This window comes from Vombatus ursinus, unplaced genomic scaffold (assembly GCF_900497805.2).
Source record: "Vombatus ursinus unplaced genomic scaffold, bare-nosed wombat genome assembly UNPS02014812.1, whole genome shotgun sequence".
Classification (NCBI taxonomy): Eukaryota; Metazoa; Chordata; class Mammalia; order Diprotodontia; family Vombatidae; genus Vombatus; species Vombatus ursinus.
In genome coordinates, this window is record NW_020954590.1 from 75,872,314 (window position 1) to 75,891,869 (window position 19,556).

The following is a 19,556-nucleotide window of genomic DNA, read 5'->3' on the forward strand; positions in this document are numbered from 1 at the left end:
AAGGGTCTCAGAAATCTCTAGAATTCCACATGCTATATACTATGAGAACTGCTGGACTATGGAACTAAAAGTATGCTAATTCAGTGCTCGTGGATGGGTGAATGGATTCAACCATTCTGGAAAACAATTTGGCAATATATAAGCAGATAAAATCAAGTGTTTGCTGTATCAGTGTTTCTTGAGTTTTTACTTACTCAGTGTTGAAAACACTAATAGTTTCAATACTGTAGATATTTGAATGATCAAAATCTCTGTCCACTGAATAGAAATGAATTCATTAATAAGACCTGAATTCTTTTCTGTTGCTGGCAGCTCCGGCTCAAAGACATGGATACGAAGGAAGAGCTGGCCTTTTATGTGGCAGACCGGTGGCTGTTTGATGAAGATGGATCAGAAAGCGTGACGGAGCTAGCGGCAGTCAGGCCAGAAAAAGAACCCCTAAGAGGTATTGTTGCTAAAATAAGAAATAACCCTCCAAATGTTTTTATGAAATGTTTTATTAGGTTGTTCATTTCACATTAAAGGGAATCTAATCATGGAGAAATCTCTTATCAGTCACAAGGACTTTCGATGTGCCTTGGTCTTACTCCTACTTATAAGATTAGGGTTAAAAATTATAACATCAAAGAGCATGAACCGGAAGGGGCTTTCAGGGTCATCTTGTACAACTCCCTCATTTCAGAGATGACAAAATTCAGGTTCAGAGAAATCCACTGATTTGCCCAAAGTCACCCAGGTCATAAGTGGCAGAATTGGGATTTGAACACAGTAACCTTCAATTCCAAATCTAGCACACTTTCCACTATGGCTAGCAATATGCATATCAATTTACTAACTTAAGAGAAATAATTTTATTTATTCATTTTAAATGTGAGGAGAGGGCTCTGTGTTTGGTTTTTAATGCTCCGTTGTGGTAGAATTTCCTTTTAGCATAGTAAGTTTTTTAATGGTTACTATGTTTTATAATTTAAACTTAAATGAAAATTCCAAATCTGAATCTAGAAAAATGTTGATGCATATAATAGCCAGTATTCATATAGCACTTTAAGATTTGCAAAGTACTTCACAAATATTTCATTTGATCCTTACAACAAACCTGGGATGTAGGTGCAATTATTATTTCTGTCTTACAGATGATGAAGCTGAGGCAGGTAGAGGTTAAGTGACTTGCCCAGGATTACATATCTAGGAAGTGTCTGAGGTCAAATTTGAACTCAAGTCTTCCTGACTCCTGGTCCAGCAGCCTATCCACTTGTTTACCTAGCTGCACCTCAAAATCTTCAATTTATATTTCTCTCTCTCTCTGGATGTGTTGTAAAAAATGAGAAGTTGGTTTTTATGCCAATTCTGATTAATTCTTTAGTTACATATATGTACATATATATGTATATACATACATATACACATACATATATATATACATACATACATATATACAGATACACACATATATGGCAATCTTTATCACCAAGGCATGTGGAAATGGTTGGGCAAAGACACTTAGCATCTTTTTTGTCCCAGACCCAGAAGGTTGGTGAAGTTGGTGAAAGGTTTCATAACTCTTTTTTTTTCTACAGTTAACACTGCCCTTGCTAAAATATTTTTGTCATGCTGCCTAAAGGAGCATGTACTACCTAACAATATGCTGTCATCTAGACATCATGGTAGATGATAATTATTGCTATCAGTGGGAAATGCTAATGTATATTGAAGGGAAGAGTTGAGCCACTTCCCTAGACCACATTAATTGGTAGTGGCAGCAATTATCTCACTGAGAGCCTAATACCCAGTGCTACTGATTTGGAACAGACATAGGAATCTCCCATTGTGGTTCTTTCTCTCCTTGTTCATAAAATTCCAGAGCAGATGAGGAAACATTAACTCAATTTAAAAGCTATAATTAATATGAAGAGAACTTACTTAGATAATAGCTTTATTTTCCTCCTCTGAATGGAAATTAGAGTATGAGAATGGATATAAAATGTGGAATTTGGGTAACATCTGAAAATGAGAACTCCTCACCAAAGAACTCTGAGGTTTGGTGTTTCATTCTGCTATTCCTTTGGGCATTCCTCAAAGAAGGAAGACATGATAGCACCTTACATCATATTTGAGTAAAAGATGTTAGATCTTAACCTTGAGAAAATTATAGAGACTGTTTATTTTAACTTCAGTCACAACACCATAAACATAGCTGATACTCAGTAAATCTAGTTCAACTCTTTCACTTTACAGTTAGGGAAAATGAGACCCAGAGACCAGAGAAATGGTGACTTGTCCAAGGTCATGGAGGTAGCACTACTTAAATAGTAGAACCACCATTCAAACATATTTCTTCAGATTCCAAATCTAGTACTTTTCAATCTACACCACACTAGCCAAGGCCTACAGTTGTTATTTCTAACACAGTCATTTATATTAAACATTGAACTGATGAATAAAGCATTTATTTAGCACTTTTTTTCTAAAAAACACCATACTAAGCACTGGTGATACAAATAGAAAAGTAAGACAATCCCTGCTATCAAGCAGCTCACATTCTTAAGAGGGAAACAATGCATATGGAAGGTTTCAACTGCAAGTCAGATGGAAAGGTCCCATGGCCTTAGAGCACAGTGGCAAAACAAATGGTAATGCTTGAATGTCTTCTTGAATGATCATTTCCACTGAGAAAAGCATATCCATTTTTGATGCTTAACCATTTGACATTATCAAATATTTTGATAATAATAAGAACTTTGATTCCTAACTGATAGTTGGCCATCACCACCAATTGTTTTAATAGATGTGGTTGTGGCACCTGCAGGAGCTGTTGCCAGGCTCCATTTTCTCAGGGTTCCTTTCCAGGATGACTGAGGGTATTAGGTTGGAAATATTGCTATTCCAAAGTCTCTTGGGTTCAGGGTCCTTACCTTTTTCCACCAAGATCTGAGGGGAGATGGTATTCAAGGAGGTGATGGAGGTGATTCAACTCACCTGGCACATGCTCCCTTCTGAGTCCCTCTCAGGGAGCTCTACTGCTTCAGCTAGGCTGCCTTGACTACCCTTTGAGTGGCAGTTGGTTGGCAATTGGTGGTGATGGCCAACTAGAAATTTTTTCTCCTGATGATAGCTATGATGGCTGGGCTAGAAGCAAAACTGGTGGTCTGGGCAGTGCTGCCACCCCCAGGACTCTTGTGCTTATCCAACCCATTGGTGGCAGTTGAAAGGCAAATGTCACTGGTGGTAATGAGGAAGGTCCCTTCTCTGTAACATCTCATTTTAGTGATGAGGTTGGAAATAGATCTGGTGGCCTGGGGAACATGGCTATTCTTAAGACTTATAACTATCTTCACCAGGGTTGAAAGGGGAGATGAAAGCCAAGGGTAGAAGAATGGGTATTTGGCTCACCAGAGACATGCTGCCTCCTATCTTTCCCACATGCTATATTGCTAATTCAATTAGACCAACTCACCTGTACTGAGTATATATATTATTGATCCCTGGATGTGCTTTTTTGTTAAAATTTCCTTCTTTCTTTGTTTTGTTTACAGATGTGCTTTACTTAGTTAGTATCCACACAGGGATACAGCCGGCATCAGGAACTGATGTGGATATTTTTATCACAATATTTGGGGAAAATGGAGACTCTTGTCAAAGAAAACTCAGGCATTCAGGGTTAAATTCCAGTTTTGAAAGAGGCCAGGTATAGTATGAGCTAAAGGAAACAACTGTCTGTTTGTATGTACACATTTGTGTATGTACCATTGGAAACCTGCTTGCCTTTTCAAAAATGCCTTTATTTAAACAAAAAAAAGAATGATTGATTGAAGTGACTAATTTTAAAGCACAGCTTCCAATATGTAGTAGGTAAACAACAGATGTTCATTGATGATGACAAAATTATTATGGGTTTTTATCATCATCACTGTGACTATTGAGTGCAACAAAAATAGCCATTGAAAAAATGGTGGCCTAACACTGATTCAGATACAATTAGAAAAATAATGAATGATATGAACTCCTACGATAATTTGTGAGTCCACTCTTTTGAATAAAAAATGAACATGCTTTATTTTTCTTCTGATTTCTTTTTTTTAAAAAAATTCCTTTTATTTTACATTTATTTCCAGCCATAACCCCACCTCCTTACCTTCCTATGTGAAAAAATATACTTTTTAAAAAGTTCAGCAAAAACACCTAACATGTCAGCTGTGTCAGATGGCATGTGCAATATTCCATACTCAAAGTCACATACCTCTTCAATGAAAGTAGGAAAATGCATTTCTCTTCTCTGAAGCCCTTCAAATTAAGTCACTATAAATACACAATGTGTAGTTTCATTCTATTTGTCTTTCCAGTTACATTGTTATATTCATCAGGCATATTGTTTTCCAGATTCTGCTTACTTCACTTCATGTCATTCATATATCTTTCCAAGTTTCTCTGTACTCTTTATATTCATCATTTCTTATGGAGCAATAATACTCCACTATATTAATGTGCTAGTTTGCTTAGCCATCCTCCCATTAAGAGGCACCTGTTTTATTCAACTTTTTTTCCTTTAAAAATACAGTTTTTTTGATACATTGTTTTCATATCGCCTCATTTTCCAATGAATCTCTCCTCCTTTCACCTTCCTAGAGAACTGTCCCTTATAATACATAATAAAAAAAGAGAAAAAAGTTCCACATAACTAACCAACATATCAACCAAGTCTAACATTTTATGTAATATCTTGTTCCCATAGCTCCCACCTCTGCAAAGAAAGGAGGTAGTAGAATTTTTTGTATCTCTTCCTTAAGGCCAGGTTTGGTTCATAATTTTGTAGCATCCAAACTCTATTACTTTGTTGTCGTTGTTCTTTTCATTTACATTTCTGTAGTTACTGTTTTTTTTTCTGGTTCCACTGACTTTATGTTGTATCAGTTCATGTAAGTCTTTTCATCCTTCTCTGTAGTTATCATTTCATATAGCACGGGAATATTTCATTATATTCATGTACCACACCTTATTTAGTCATTTCCCAATAAATGGACATCTACCTTGTTTGCAATTCTTTGCTACTATAAAAAGTTTTGCTATAAATATGTTGGTGTTTATAGAATTTTTCTTTTTATCATTGATAAACTTGGGCCACATACTTAACAGTGTAAGCTCTGAGACTAAGTGACTAACTATTTAAATAATGTTCTTTTGGAAATTTCAAATGCATTCTGGAATGGTTAGATCAATTTTCAGGTTCACAAATAATGTGTTAATGTGCAAATCTTTCAACAAACTCTCCAACATTGACAATTACACCTTTGTCATCTTTGCCAACTTTTGGTTCTGAAGTAAAACCTCAGAGGATTTTTGATATGAATTTTTCTTATTATTGATAATTTGGAGCATTCCAAAATTCTTCCTTTGAGAATTGTTTGTATCCTTTCACCTTTTACTTCTGAGGGAACAGCTTTTATATTTCAGTATATTGACTTTCTAAATTGCATATGATATCTTTGTCAGAGATATTTGATAGAAATATTTTCCCACTAGACCACTTCCCTCCTTATCCTAGTTGCTCTAATTTTGTTTGTAGAAAAGGATTTCAGTTTCCTGTAAACTAAATTTTCCATTTTACCTTTATTCAGTACTAAGAATTTCCTCTCCCCAGCCAAATCTATGAAAGTTACCTGATCTAGTTCTTTTGCAATCCTTTTATAGTGTGACTCTTAGTATTTAGGTCACCTTTCCATTTGGGTTTATTATATTATGGGGTGTAAGATATGTTGGTCTGAACCTAATTTGAGCCAGTCTGCTTTCTAGTTTTCCTAGCAATTGTCATCAAATAAGGAGTTTTTCCTAGGTAATCCCATTTATTCTCCATGACAAAAAAGTTTTTCTATGAAGATTTTGGTAAATATCCTGTACTTGCCCTCCCTGGAGGGTATATGCCTGTAATTCAAGATTTGTGGGTAAAAGTATAAGGAAATTTTGGATCCTTTTATTTCATACAATTCCAAAATGTTTTCCAGAATTGTTTTGCCTCAGTTTTCTAAAATAAGACAGTAGAATAGAGCTGTAGGAAAGTTAAACCAAATGAACATGTTGCACTAAAATGTCTTTACATTCAACTCAATATAAGATGATGATGATGATGATGATGATGACATTGTTTATGTAGTTCTTAAAAATTTGAAAAATGTTTTATACATGTTAATTCATTTAATCCTCACAATAATCCTGTGAGTTAGGGACTTTTATTGTCACCATTGGTAGAGGAAATTTCCTCATCAAGGAGTTACCTGTATTGAAAAAAATAACGGGTCCATTTCCTAACCCTAGAAGTGTTTGAGAAAGAGAATGGACAAAAAAAAAAAGGATGGTAAGATGCTGATGGATATTTCATGTAATACTGAGTGATCCTGTGTAGGGCTATCATAAATCCACAACTCTTTTTTTTTCTCTTTCTTTTCAACTTGTAGACAGTGAGGTGACACAGTAGGTAGACAACAGGAGCTTGAAGTCAAGAAGGAATAATTTCAAATCTTATCTTTGACACTAGCTGTTATGACCTGGTCAAGTCACTTAACCTGCTTGCATTTCAGTTTGTTCATCTGCAAAATGATATAATCATGTAAAACATTTCCATTTAGTCATTTTGTACAAGATGACTTGAATAAAAAAAAAGAATGAAAGAAGGAAAGTGAAAAAAATACCATGCTTTAGTCTGTATTCAGATAGTATCAGTTCTTTCTCTGGAGGTGGATAGTATGCTTCATCTTTAGTCCTTTGGGATTGTCTTGGATCTTGTATTTCTGAGTATAGCTGAATCATTCACAGTTCTTCATCAAACAATATTGCTATTATTTTGTACAATGTTCTCCTGGTTCTGCTCATTTCACTGCATCAGTTCATATAAGTCTTTCCAGATTTTTCTGAAAACATCCTGCTTGTCACTTCTTATAACATAATAATATTCCATTACATTCATATACCACAGTTTGTTTAGCCTTTTGCCAATTGATTATTGTTCCTTTTTTTTAAAGCTATCTCTTCTATTATCTGTGCACTTTTTTAAAAGAAAAATTTTATTACAGAAGAAATGTGTGGAATAACGATTGTTTCCTAGTACTTTAGCTCTTTTGGGTTATAAGTTGGCCAATAACTATTCAAGTGTTCCAGGTAACATTTAACAAAATGCCCATGTGTGGCCATGGACAAATGTGTTAAAGTACTGTAGCCACAGCTTTCTAGAGTTCCTCTCCAGAGCATGTAGTGCTATGATTTTGGGATTGTTATGGTTCATAAGGCAGGGCTATGATACTTTAACACTGAAAAATTGGTCTATAAAACCCTAGAATTGAAGGGATATTGTATGTTGTTTAGTCCAACTCTTATACTAATCATGAAATCTATCAATCACATGGTTAATATGGCATTCACCTTTACCTTGAAGACCTCCATTCACTGGGAACTCACTACTTTAGGAGTAGCTCAATCTATTTTTAGACTTAATTTCAAGATTTCTAATTTCTCCTTATAGTTAGTTGAAATCTGTCTCCTTGTAATTTCTATAAAATTGATCTTAATTCTACCCTTGGGGCAAATGTAATTCCTCTTTTCCATTCAAATATTTGAAAACAAATACTGTCTCCACCTAAATGTTCTATTATTTGAGCTAGAAAACCATTTGATCAATCCTTGTATGACCTGGATCTTTATTGCCCTTACCATTCTGGTTGCCCTCTTCTAGAGTCTATCTTGTTTTTTTGGTGCATTTCCTGAAATGTTGTACTGAGAAGTAGACACAGTATTCCAAATGTGGACTTACCAGAGCAGAATATTGCTTATTTTAGACACTAAAATTCTGTTAATGCATTAGCTTTTTTCTTTTGAACACCAGTGACTAATAAATATTTAGGGTTTAAGTCTTTTTTCCTTTCAAAATATCTTTGTAGCCCTAATTTTTCCCATGGTGTATTTGTTTTATTGATTTTTAAGGCAAGGGCCCCATATTGTGTTTGTGTTTTGATTTTTAAGTTAAGGGAATGACTTTATATTTCTCCCAATTAAATTATTTCAACTGATTAATTTCAGCTTACATTCTATCCTACTGAGGTTTGTTTTTTTCCTTTGAGGGTAGGAGGGTGGGGGTATCCTGATTCATTTTATTAGCTATCCTCAGTTTCAAGTCTCCAATCAATTTGATAAGTTTGCCACATGTAGGTCATTCAAGTCATTCTAAAAAAATGTTAAACAAAATGGGGACAAAAATAGCACCCTGAGGCAATTCACTAGAGGTTTCCTGCCAGGCTGACAATGATCCATCAATAAGTAATGCATTCAGGTCTGGTCATATCATGATTTCTAAATCTACCTAACTGTTATCCCCAGTCCACTTATTTTTAATTGAAGTGAAAATCAGTTTAGAAAACCTTTTAATTGTATTATTATAGTAATAGTTGAGTGGAAGTGGAGCAAAAAGATGGCATTGAGTCAGATTACATTTTTATAGCTGACCAGTAATTCTCTATTCTTGGATCACATAGGACAACAGATGACATAAAATATGGCCAAGAATAAAAAAAGAATACTTTCTTAAAAGATGTGAGAGAAACACACATGAATTCATGTAAGATTTATAAAAAGAGATCTGTAAATTATTTTTAAATTCCTTCATTTTTCAGTTTTTGTGTACAACATTCAAGTGTACAACACTTGAATGAATTAGTGAAGAACACTTATTAGATGCTTACTGTGTATAAGCACTGACTTTTTTTTTTCTTACTCTAAAATAGAATAATATAACCTTTTTTCTGGTCATGATAAGGCATAGAACTGTAATTTCATTAGTATGGGCAATTCCCAATGTGGAAACTTCTTCTATCTATGAACACAAGGAGTTTCTGTGTAATTTAAAATTTTAGAGAGTTTCCTGGGACAATGAGAGGTTAAGTGACTTTTCCAGAGTTACATACATAGCTGATATATGTGGAAGGCAGAAATCAAACCTGTCTTTTCCTGACCCCAAGCTCAGCCTTCTATCAGTCTTCTTCTGCTTCTATAAACCATTTAAAACAGTGCAGTTTTCATATCAGATCAAGCGCTGCCAAAAGAGTCAGAGTACCTGGGCTTCAATCCTGCCTTTGATGTCTGCTGCCTCTATGGCACTCAGCAAGTAGCTTACCCACCCTATGTTCCTCCCCCAGAAACTCACTTTCCTTATTTGTGAAATGTGGGGGTTGGACTACATACCTTTTGAGGTTCCCATACAGATGAAAATCTATGAACTATTAGACTAGATGTGAGATGCAGAACAGTTTTTCTCCTCCTAAAATGTTGAGGTGAAATGTTGTCATTGGCACAGGTACATAATTCATTCTAATTGTTATAAATTATTTCAAAAATCACGGAACTTTATCACTCAGAAATTGAATTAACGCAACATAAAGAGCTGGCCTTGGAACCAGGAAGACCTGGAATTGAGTCCTGCCTAAGACACATGTTGGCTATACATTGGTGGACAAGTCACTTAGCCTGGAAGTTCTCTAAGAAACTCTTTAAGATTATAAGTTGCAAAGATGGTGCCAACCTGCATTGGTAGAGGGTGTTTCCATACCAGAGATTTTTCTAGGTCATTGAAATGTTGAACAGGTCAAATAACGATTCTTAAGTTTAGACAAGTATTTATTTATATGGTCACAGAACAGGAAGAGGGAATAGGCTGGATGGACTTACTTCAGGAAATTGCAAAACTCCTTTAATGACCCCAGGTTTCTCCAAAAAAAAAAAAAAGCTCATCATTTTAACATCAGTATTCAATGGTTGTTGTTGTGTGATTGAAAGGCATGTAACACAACATTCTTAAATGAAAATTTAATACAATGGAGGGCAGTAGAGAGGGACATGTAAGTGTGAAGAGGCTGCAACATGTGACCAAAGTGGAACTTAGAAGAATAGGAATAAAAAGATATCATCAGGGAAATGGATGATAGGAAGAAAAGATGGGCTAACCACTTGTCCAACAACTATTCAAATACTTCATTGCTATCATTGGGATATCAGGAAAAAGTCACATAAATCTCTTGCATATTGCATCTAACCCCTATGGTACACTTATGGGAGGATATGAACAGGAAGTCCACAGGATGGGTTATGGTAGATGGGCTGTGATCTGCATTGTAAGAAGAAACATTCAAATCATTGGGATCTGAGGTCTACTTGAAGGTCTGACTAAATTGCTTTTTTTTTGCTCGCTTTTTAAAATTTTTTAATTTTTTTTTTTATTTTTAGGCAATTGGGGTTAAGTGACTTGCCCAGGGCCACACAGCTAGTAAGTGTCAAGTGTTTGGTCTGAGGCCAGATTTGAACTCAGGTCCTCCTGACTTTAGGGCCGATGCTCTATCCACTGTACCACCTAGCTGCTCACTTTCTAAGATTAATGTGAATGAGAAATTTGGTCAAACCTGAGAAAGTTCAGTTTAAATTTGGGTAGTAACTTTGTTATTTTTTTCAAAATGTTTTATTAATTTATTTTTAATTATCAACAATAACTTCCATAAGCTTTCGACTTTTAAATTTTTCTCCCCCTCCCTCCCTACTTCCCTCCCCAAGATGGCTCACAATCTAATATAGGCTATAGACATATATATATATACACACATATATGTATGTATGTATGTATATACACGTTCCTATTAAACATATTTTCACATTAGTGATGTTGCAAGTAAGAATTAGAACTAATAGGAAGAACCACCAGAAAGAGGAAACAAGACACAACAGAAGAAAAAAATAGCAAATAGTATGCTTCAATCTGCATTCAAACTCCATAGTTCACTCTTTGGATGTGGATAGCATTTTTCATCATGAGGCTTTTGGAGATGTCTTAGATCCTTGTATTGCTGAGAGGGGTTAAGTCTATCAAAGTCAGTCATCACTCAATGTGGCTGTCACTGTGTACAACATTCTCCTGGTTCTGCTCACTTTACTCAGCATCAAACCATACAAGTCTTTCCAGGTTTATCTGAAGTCTGCCTGTTCATCATTTCTTATAGCACATTAGTATTCCATTACATTCATATATATCACATTCACAATTATGATTACTATCTGTGTTTTTCTCTCTATCCTTCCCCCCCATTTATGCTTTTCTTTCTCCTTTTCCCTCCTCACTAATGTTTTGCTTCTGACCACTGCCTCCCTCCGTCCCACCTCCCTTCTATTAGCCTTCTCCCTTTTCTTTCCTCTTTTCCCTTCTATTGCCTATAGGGCTTGTTAGATTTTATACCTAATTGATTATGTTATTCCCTTCTTGAGCCAAATCTGATGAGAGTAAGGTTCAAACAATGCTCATCTCCCTTCCTTCTTTCCCTCTGCTGTAACAGGTTTTTTTGCCTTTTCCTCTGATGTAATTTACCCTTGTCTGCCCCCTCCTTTCATTTTCTCTCAGTACATTTTCTTAGTTAGATCAGATTAATTCACTTACTTGGATCCATTTAATCTACTTGATTAGACTTTTTTCATCATTACATCAAAGTCAATTTATACCCACCCCCTTTATGTATACCCCTTTATCATGGTGTAATAACAATACAGTTCTCAAGAGTTACAAGGGTCATCTTCCCTTGTAGGGATATAAAGAGTTTGCCCTTATTAAAAACATGCAGTTTCTTTCTGTCCCATTTACCATTGTATATCTCTCTTGAGTCTTGTATTTGAAGATCAAATTTTCTGTTGAGCTCTGGTCTTTTTATCAGGGAGGTATGGAAGTCCCCTATTTCACTGAATATCCATCTCCTCCCCTGAAAGATCATGCTCATTATCACTGGGTAGTTGATCCTTGGTTGCAATCCAAGCCCCTTTTCCTTACGAAATATCATATTCCACACCCTACACTCTTTTAATGTAGAAGCTGCCAGGTCCTGTGTAATCCTGACTGTGGTTTCATGATATTTAAATTGTTTCTTTCTGGCTGTTTGCAGTATTTTCTCTTTGACCTGATAATTTTGGAATTTGGCTACTATATTCCTTGGCATTTTCAATTTGAGATCTCTTTCAGAAGGTGATTGGTGGATTCTTTCTATGGCTATTTTACCCTCTGGATCTAGGACCTCAGGGCAGTTTTTCTTGATAATTTCCTGAAAGAACTGTCCAGGCTCTTTTTTTCATTGTGATTTTCAGGTAGACCAATAATTTTTAAATTGCCTCTCTTGGATCGACTTTCCAGGTCAGTCATTTTACCAATGAGGTATTTTACATTTTCATCTATTTTTTCATTTTTCTGTTTCTGTTTGACTGATTCTTGCTCTCATAGAGTCATTAGCTTCCATCTGTCCAATTCTAATTTTTAACAAATTGTTTTCTTCTATTAGATTTTGTACCTCCTTCCCCATTTGACCAATTGTATTTTTTAAGGACTTGTTTTCTTCAGGGTACTTTTTTTTTTTCCAGTTGGCCAATTGTATTTTTTAAGGACTTGTTCTCTACAGTTAATTTTTGTCCTTCCTTTTCCAAGCTATTGACTCTCTCTTGCATACCTCTTATTTCTTTTCCCATTTTTTCTTCTACCTCTCTCATTTGACTTTTAAAATCCTTCTTGAGCTCTTCTAAGAAGCCTTTTTGGGCTTCAGACCAGTTCATACTCCCTTTTGAGGTTCCAGATGTGAGTTTGTTGATAATGTTGTCCTCTTCAGAATTTTTGCCTTGATCTTCACTCTTCCCATAATAAGAATCTATCATGTGTTTCTTTTTTCTCATGATGTTTGCTTATTTCCTGGTTGGGGAGCAAAGGGCACTGACCCGAGCTTCTTGTGTTGGGAGCCTAAGGCCTGGTCAATGGCTATGTTTGCTGGGGCCTCCAATGTTGGCAGTTGGAGGCTGTAGGATTCTGGCAGCTTACCTGGTGTTGGGCTGGAATCAGCAATACTGGAACTCTAGGGGTAGGATTGGGTAGCGTGACTCCTGGAGACTTCCTGTTCACCCAGGCCTTTCCTTCCTTTTGCTTTCTTCAGCTCCTTTCAGATGGATGTTGTAGTATGTTTATTCACCTGGGGCCCCTTGGAGCACTGCTTCCCTTAGTTTTGCTGAGGCATTGGGAAAGCCAGTTCCTGCAGAATGCCGAGGCACCAGGTGGTTTTCTGAGCTGGTTTCCACTGGTTCCTCAGCCTTCAATGAGGGACTCAGGGGCCCAGATATTGGTGTTTACCTGCTCCACCACCTGGGTTTCAGGATCTCCTCCTGGTATGCTGAGGTGGGGCTTTCTAGTAGCTTGCTGGGATGCCTCCTGTTCTATACTGCTCTTTTCCCCCAGGGTAAGAGGGGCCTTTCCAGTTAATCCCTCAAGCTACCTGGGCTACTGGACTGCTGCACCCCATCATTCTTCTGGTTCAGCTGTTCCAGGGTTTTTCCTGGGGTGATATTTTCTGGGCTTTCAAGGGTTAATAAGGGAGGGTAAGAGAGACTCACCTCTTACTCCCTCATCTTGGCTCCTATAAGTGGAAGTGTCAGTGGGTAGTAACTTTAAAACATGCTATTTTTAAACCCAATATTAATAACAGTAACCACAATATTACTGGACAATTTAATGATGAGTAAAAAAAATAAAATTCTGATGAAAAAGTACAATGATCTGAGGCAAAAATGCAATATTGCTAATAGGTTAGAATAAATAATATGCTGAATTTGATGAGAATTAATTGAAAACAGTAAGTGATTTTGTCCACTATTATTTAATGTCATAAATTATGGTGACAAAGAATGGTGATAATGATTAGCCTCAAGGAACTTTACAGCAGGGAAGAAGGCAGAAAGAATCCTCATGGGAGAGTTTTTCAAAGTTTAGGGTCAATATAGACTGACAAGAAAGTTAGAATATTTTTTATTTAAACTGTCTAGAATACAACCAAAAAATGAGACTTTTGTAAAAAGTAACCACTAAGTTATTTACATCATTTTCCCCACCATCTCCTTCTTTAGGTCTCATGTGGGGAAATCAAAGCAGATATGGCAAAGATTGAACTGTGGTTAAAAATAATCTCTCTACCATTTTCCTTTCCCTCCAGTGTGCTTTGTATGAAGCAAACTTAACACTGGACAGCCGTTCGGGGGTGGGTAGAGAGAATTTGGACTAAATAACTAAATGAGTCTTTCCCCTCTCCTCTATTTTTTGCCATTTCTGGTCTTTTAGTCCTTCCTGGATGGTTGAGTGGTTGGCAACTAGTGAGATTTAATCTGCTTCTTCTATCCATCTGGTCTCTTTTATGTCACCCACACATACACCCATATATCCACCTACACATAGGCTGTGTCTTACAAAAACACAGTGAAGTAGAGAATTGAGGTAATTATCTGAATAATTCAGGCCAAGAACTACTTTCATCCAAACTATCTAGACAATTAGGATAAAAATATTTTTGATGTAAGTCATCTGGGTTATTGCTAAATCCTCATTCAAAATTTAAAAATGTATATGAGAATCAGAAAATATTGAAAGTCTGATTCTCTGTGCAATCTTATGAACAGGTCTGTAATTCCTGATGTGTATTGGCAGATTGGTGTTCATTTTTAACTGAGTAAGAATTATACTAAACAACACAATAGATTACCTTTCCCCCACAGTGTCACCAACTTTTCATTTTAGAGGGCTCTACAAGCAGGGAGTCCCATATTTCAGTAGTCCCATAGTGAAACAGAAGAACCTAGAGAATGAGACCGAGCTAATCTCATAATCTTGTTTACATATAATTCATACTTACACAAATACTGTAATTGCCTCCATGGTTTTTTACTTCTCTTGTAGTCATTGAAAATTACTTAGAGATCTCCAAACACATCAAGGGATAGGCCATGTGGTATTATGAAAAGAACACTGGATTCAAGTCAGATGTTTGCTGTTCTTCAATCCTGTCTGACTCTTTGTGGCCCATTTGGGGTTTTCTTAACAAAGATAGTAGAATGGTTTGCCATTTCCTTCTCTAGCTCACTTTACAGATAAGGAACTGACTCAAACAGGGTTAAGTGACTTGCCCAGGGTCACACAGCTAGCAAGTGTCTGAGGCCAGATTTGAACTCAGGAAGATGAGTCTTCCTGACTCCAGGCCCAGAACTCTATCCACTACTCCACCTATATTCAAATCCTGGCACCTGGGAGGATATGGACCTGGGCCCCAGCCTCAGCTCTGCAACTTACCATTTCTGTGCCCCGGAGGAAGTTATTTAACCTCTATGGGCATCTGTCTTCTCACCAATATCATGCCCATGAACATGATGAATGCTCTCTAAGCTTCCTTCCAATTCTAAATCCTCTGATGCTAAGAGAGTACTTATAAGTTGAAGAGAAGTTAACATTCTGTATTGGAAGAGGAAATTTCCCCATAGGGAGTTACATATACCAATGGCCTCTCAGATCTAAACCCTTAAGTCAATAAATCCCCCTATAATATCTCTGCCACTGTTAATAAGCTTGAAATATGAACCATGGTCCAGGAATAGACTGTTGTACTATGAATCTTGCTTACTGTAAGTCATCTCCTTTCTAATATTTGTGTTTATATGTAGAGATATGTACACAGCATATGTGTGTGTGCGGGGGTATGCAGATCAGTGCAAGAGCTTCTTGTTCCCTCAGTCCTGGTTTGTCTGGCTATGCTTTATTCTCTTTACCTTCACCCAGCCTGTGGATAATTTTGATTACCTAATTTCTCCCCTAGAGCTGATTTTTTTCATCAACTTTTGCCTTTCTACTTCTCTCAATTTCCCAGAGTTTGGGATCATAGAATATGGGTACCCACTCCTTCAAGAGGCAGCAAGTTCATTAACTGCAAATCTGCCTCCATGAATGAAGAGGGTGCCAGTGATTTTAACTCTGCAGCTCTTATGTACTAGTGTCAGGAGCTGGAAATGGGCACAAACTGGTGCCTTCTGAGAGTTTTTCATTTTCAAAATGGTTGGCACTAGTGTGTGAGACATGGGTATAGGGGTAGCTTGGCACTAGATCTCCACTGTTGGCAGTGGCCTAATACAGTAAAGTGAGTGATTTAGAGTTTGTGGTTCTTTTCAATAGCACAAATCTGTAGCTCCTGACTCTTTTGTTCCTTTTCAAGTCAGAACCAAGTTGTATATTGATGAGAGGGTGCCCATTATTTCTCAATGAGGTGTCTGTGGGGACTGGGGGTAAAGTGTATTTATACCACTGTGCACATTGTTGCTCTGTCTGATTGTTCTGTAATACTCAAATGCATGTGAGGAACATGGGTGTACCTTCAGGTCAAATAAACAGATTAAATCCAAGAATATGTCATATCATATGGGAGATAGCCACAGAAATTAAGAGAAACATTTTTAGAAGGGCCTAGGGTCCAGGGAGAAAAAAATAGAATAGATTTTTTTTCCCCAGGTTAGAGAAGGAAAGATATTCTCTAGCTTTCTCACAAGGAGAATCTTATGTAAAGAACTTCCAGGTGAAGAAATTCCCTTTACAAATTCAGGTCACCACTTTTGTCTATAACATATTGTCTTAGAGCATTATCTAGGGAGTTAAGTGACTTTCCCAGTGTCACACAGTCATTGAGTACCTTGAATTCAGGTCTTTCTGCCTCCAAAGTTGGCTGTATATCTACGACAGTAAGTCGTCTCTATACACCCCATAGTATAAATATTAAAATTAATTGACCTATGCCTAGAAAGCTTTTTGGGAGTCAGGCAATTCTAGAATAGCATACTTGCTGTATATCTAGATCCTTCTTCCCTGCCCTTTACCTATCCCTTTCATGTAGGCTAAATCATAGGATCATAGATTTAGATGTAGATGACCAAACAGCAGATCCAAATACCCACCAACCTACCCTCCATTTTATGGAGGAGAAAACTGAGGGCCAGAGAAGCTAGGTGATTTACCTAATACCAAAAAGGTTGTATGTAGCAGAAGTAGGATTTGAACCTGGGTCCTTTGAGCATAGTCTTTTGAACCAAGGGCCATGACTCTTTCCACCCTATCATACTGAAATTCCTGTCTGCTAATAATTCACTCACCCTATACAAGTTGGTGAAGACTCTTGTGCTGGAATGAGAACATTTAGATGGGATGCCTATGAAAAGTGAACTGCTCAGATATGTGGGATTTGAGGTAGTCTAATTCATTGGGCTATTGTGAGTATTAAATAAGAACATGTAAAGTGAGTTGCAATCTTTGGAGTGCTAGATAACTGCTAGCTATTATTACTCATTGAAGATAGGTCAATGTGAGTAAATGCATGATCTAGAGAGAGAAAATATGGTGAAAAATATTTGAGTAAGAATTAGTGGGAGGAGAAACAATAACAAAATCAAAATAGGTGTATAAGATGGACTATGAAATTAAAAGGAGGAAATTGATAAGGAGTTAATGAAGTGGATCAGTAAAATGGAATAAAGGATTATAGTATGATTGTGGATTTCTGCTACCTGGACATATGAAGAACTTCTCTCCAATAAAATAAAGCAGTCAATAAATATACTTTCCTTAATGAAAATTTCATCCTTTAAAAGGCATAAAAAGTAACAGGGAGAACTGTTTTCTGGATGAAACTCTAACCAGTAAGTAGAAACTGGTTGCCAAATTAGGAATGATAGGAACTTTGGGAGGAATTGACCATTCCATCTGAGAGATTGCAATAAAAGAGAAAGTGACTCATAGCATGGTGTGCACCTTAGATTTGTGGGGGAGGGGGGGAACAAGATTTCAGAAAAAAGTTAGAATCCTATAGCCTACCTAAAATTCTAGAGTAAGCTGGTCCAAGAGGAATGGGATGCTCTTTACAATAAATTCTGAAAACAAGAAGAAATAATTCTGAGCAAGAAAATGATAGACACTGTAAAAAGACTAATGGGGCTGCATGTAGAATTCATCAACTAACTTTTTTTGAGTATTTACCTATCAACTGAAGAATGACTAGAGAAGGTGTTATGCCTGAGGATAATGGAATATTACTATGTTGTAAGAAATGGTGAATTTGGTAAATACAGAGAAAAATTGGAAGAGTTACACAAACTGATGGAAAGTGAATTAAGCCAAACTAGAAATATAATAAAATGCCTATAACAGCATAACTGGAAACACACACACACACACACACACACACACACACACACACACACAAAATAGAAATTGAATGCTGTAAAATTATAATGGCCAAGCTTGGTCTGAAGGAACAGATATGACAAGACACAACTCTCTTTTCTTTGCAGAGGTAGGGGACTATGTATGTACAGAACACTGCATATAATATCAGACTTGGTTGATATATATATATGTATATATATACATATGCATATATATACACACATACATATATACATATATCTATGTATTTATGTGGGTTAATTTTGCTGAACTATATTTTACTTTTTTATTATTTGGAATAATAGATCTCTGGGAGGGGGAAGGGAGGTATATGTTGGAAGATGTTGGTGATATAAAAACAAAAGATATTAATTAAAATAAATAAAAGATCTGTTTAGAAGATGAAACAAAAGGGAAGTAATTAAGGATTAATACAAAAGAGTATTATGGTCTTACAAGCCTCATTCCTAGAGAACTTAAACTTAGAAGGAACTGAAGCTGTCAATGAATGCCACGTATAATAAACATAACTTATTAACCTATGTTGGAAAAAAGAGGAGGAACAAAGAGTGGAAAGGAATGCTACTTGATGTAGATATGGGATGACCGTGAGAAGGCAAAACTAATTACCTTTTAGTTTGCTGGTTTTCTTAACCAAAAAGAACAATCTAATCTAGGATGGGTAAAAAAGAGTTGAAATTCAAGATAAATGAGAAGATAGTGGGAGAGTACTTAGCTCGCTTCTGTGAGTTTATGATCTGGACAGATGAACTACATACCAGGGTACTGAAAGAAACAAAGGATGTAATTACTGAAATGCTATCAGTACTCTTTGAAAAGTTCATGATAAAAAAGGTTATAACAAATGGAAAAGGTTTTGTGAACTAATTAGAGGCAAAATCCTGGTTTTCAAAAAAAGAAGATTGATTCTTCAAAGTGTATACCAGTAATACTGACTCTAATTCTTGTCAAAATCCTAGAACACATTGTTTAATAGTTATTTTGTGTGCATTTGGAAAGGAAGTGATCACTAGGACCCAGCATGGCTTCCTTTTCTTCCTCTTTTTTCTTCATAATTGGTAGATCAGCAAATAATATCGATATTAGCAAGACATTCAAAAATGTCTTATTATATATCCTTATGGACAAGGTGGAGGTGTGTGAGCTGGGTCACACAATGGAGTTATATAATAAATGCATTTAGGGTCATAGGAATAAGAACTGGATCTGTAATTTCATTGATACAGGTTACTCCCAGGTGTGGAAACTCCCTCTACCAGTACAGGTTCATACTTTCTCTTCAACTAGTCTTAGATAATGGTATAGGGCACTAAAATATTAGTGGTTCATCCTGGGTTTTACAACCAGTACATACCAATGGTAGAACTTAAATCTAAGTCTTCCTGGCTGAGACTAGCTCCCTAACCACTACATCAGATGCTTCCTCATAAATGAATTTAGGATGTGTGTGTGTGTGTGTGTGTGTGTATAT

General features: G+C 36.4%; 1 protein-coding gene across 1 annotated transcript in view; it reads left to right on the plus strand.

Moving 5' to 3' along the window:
• Positions 1 to 19,556, plus strand: part of LOC114053992 (lipoxygenase homology domain-containing protein 1-like) — a 657,625-nt gene that overhangs the window by 531,532 nt on the left and 106,537 nt on the right. Inside the window, 2 exon segments of the mRNA XM_027877094.1 lie at positions 313 to 445; positions 3,534 to 3,685. Of these exon segments, the coding sequence (XP_027732895.1) occupies positions 313 to 445; positions 3,534 to 3,685 (285 nt within the window).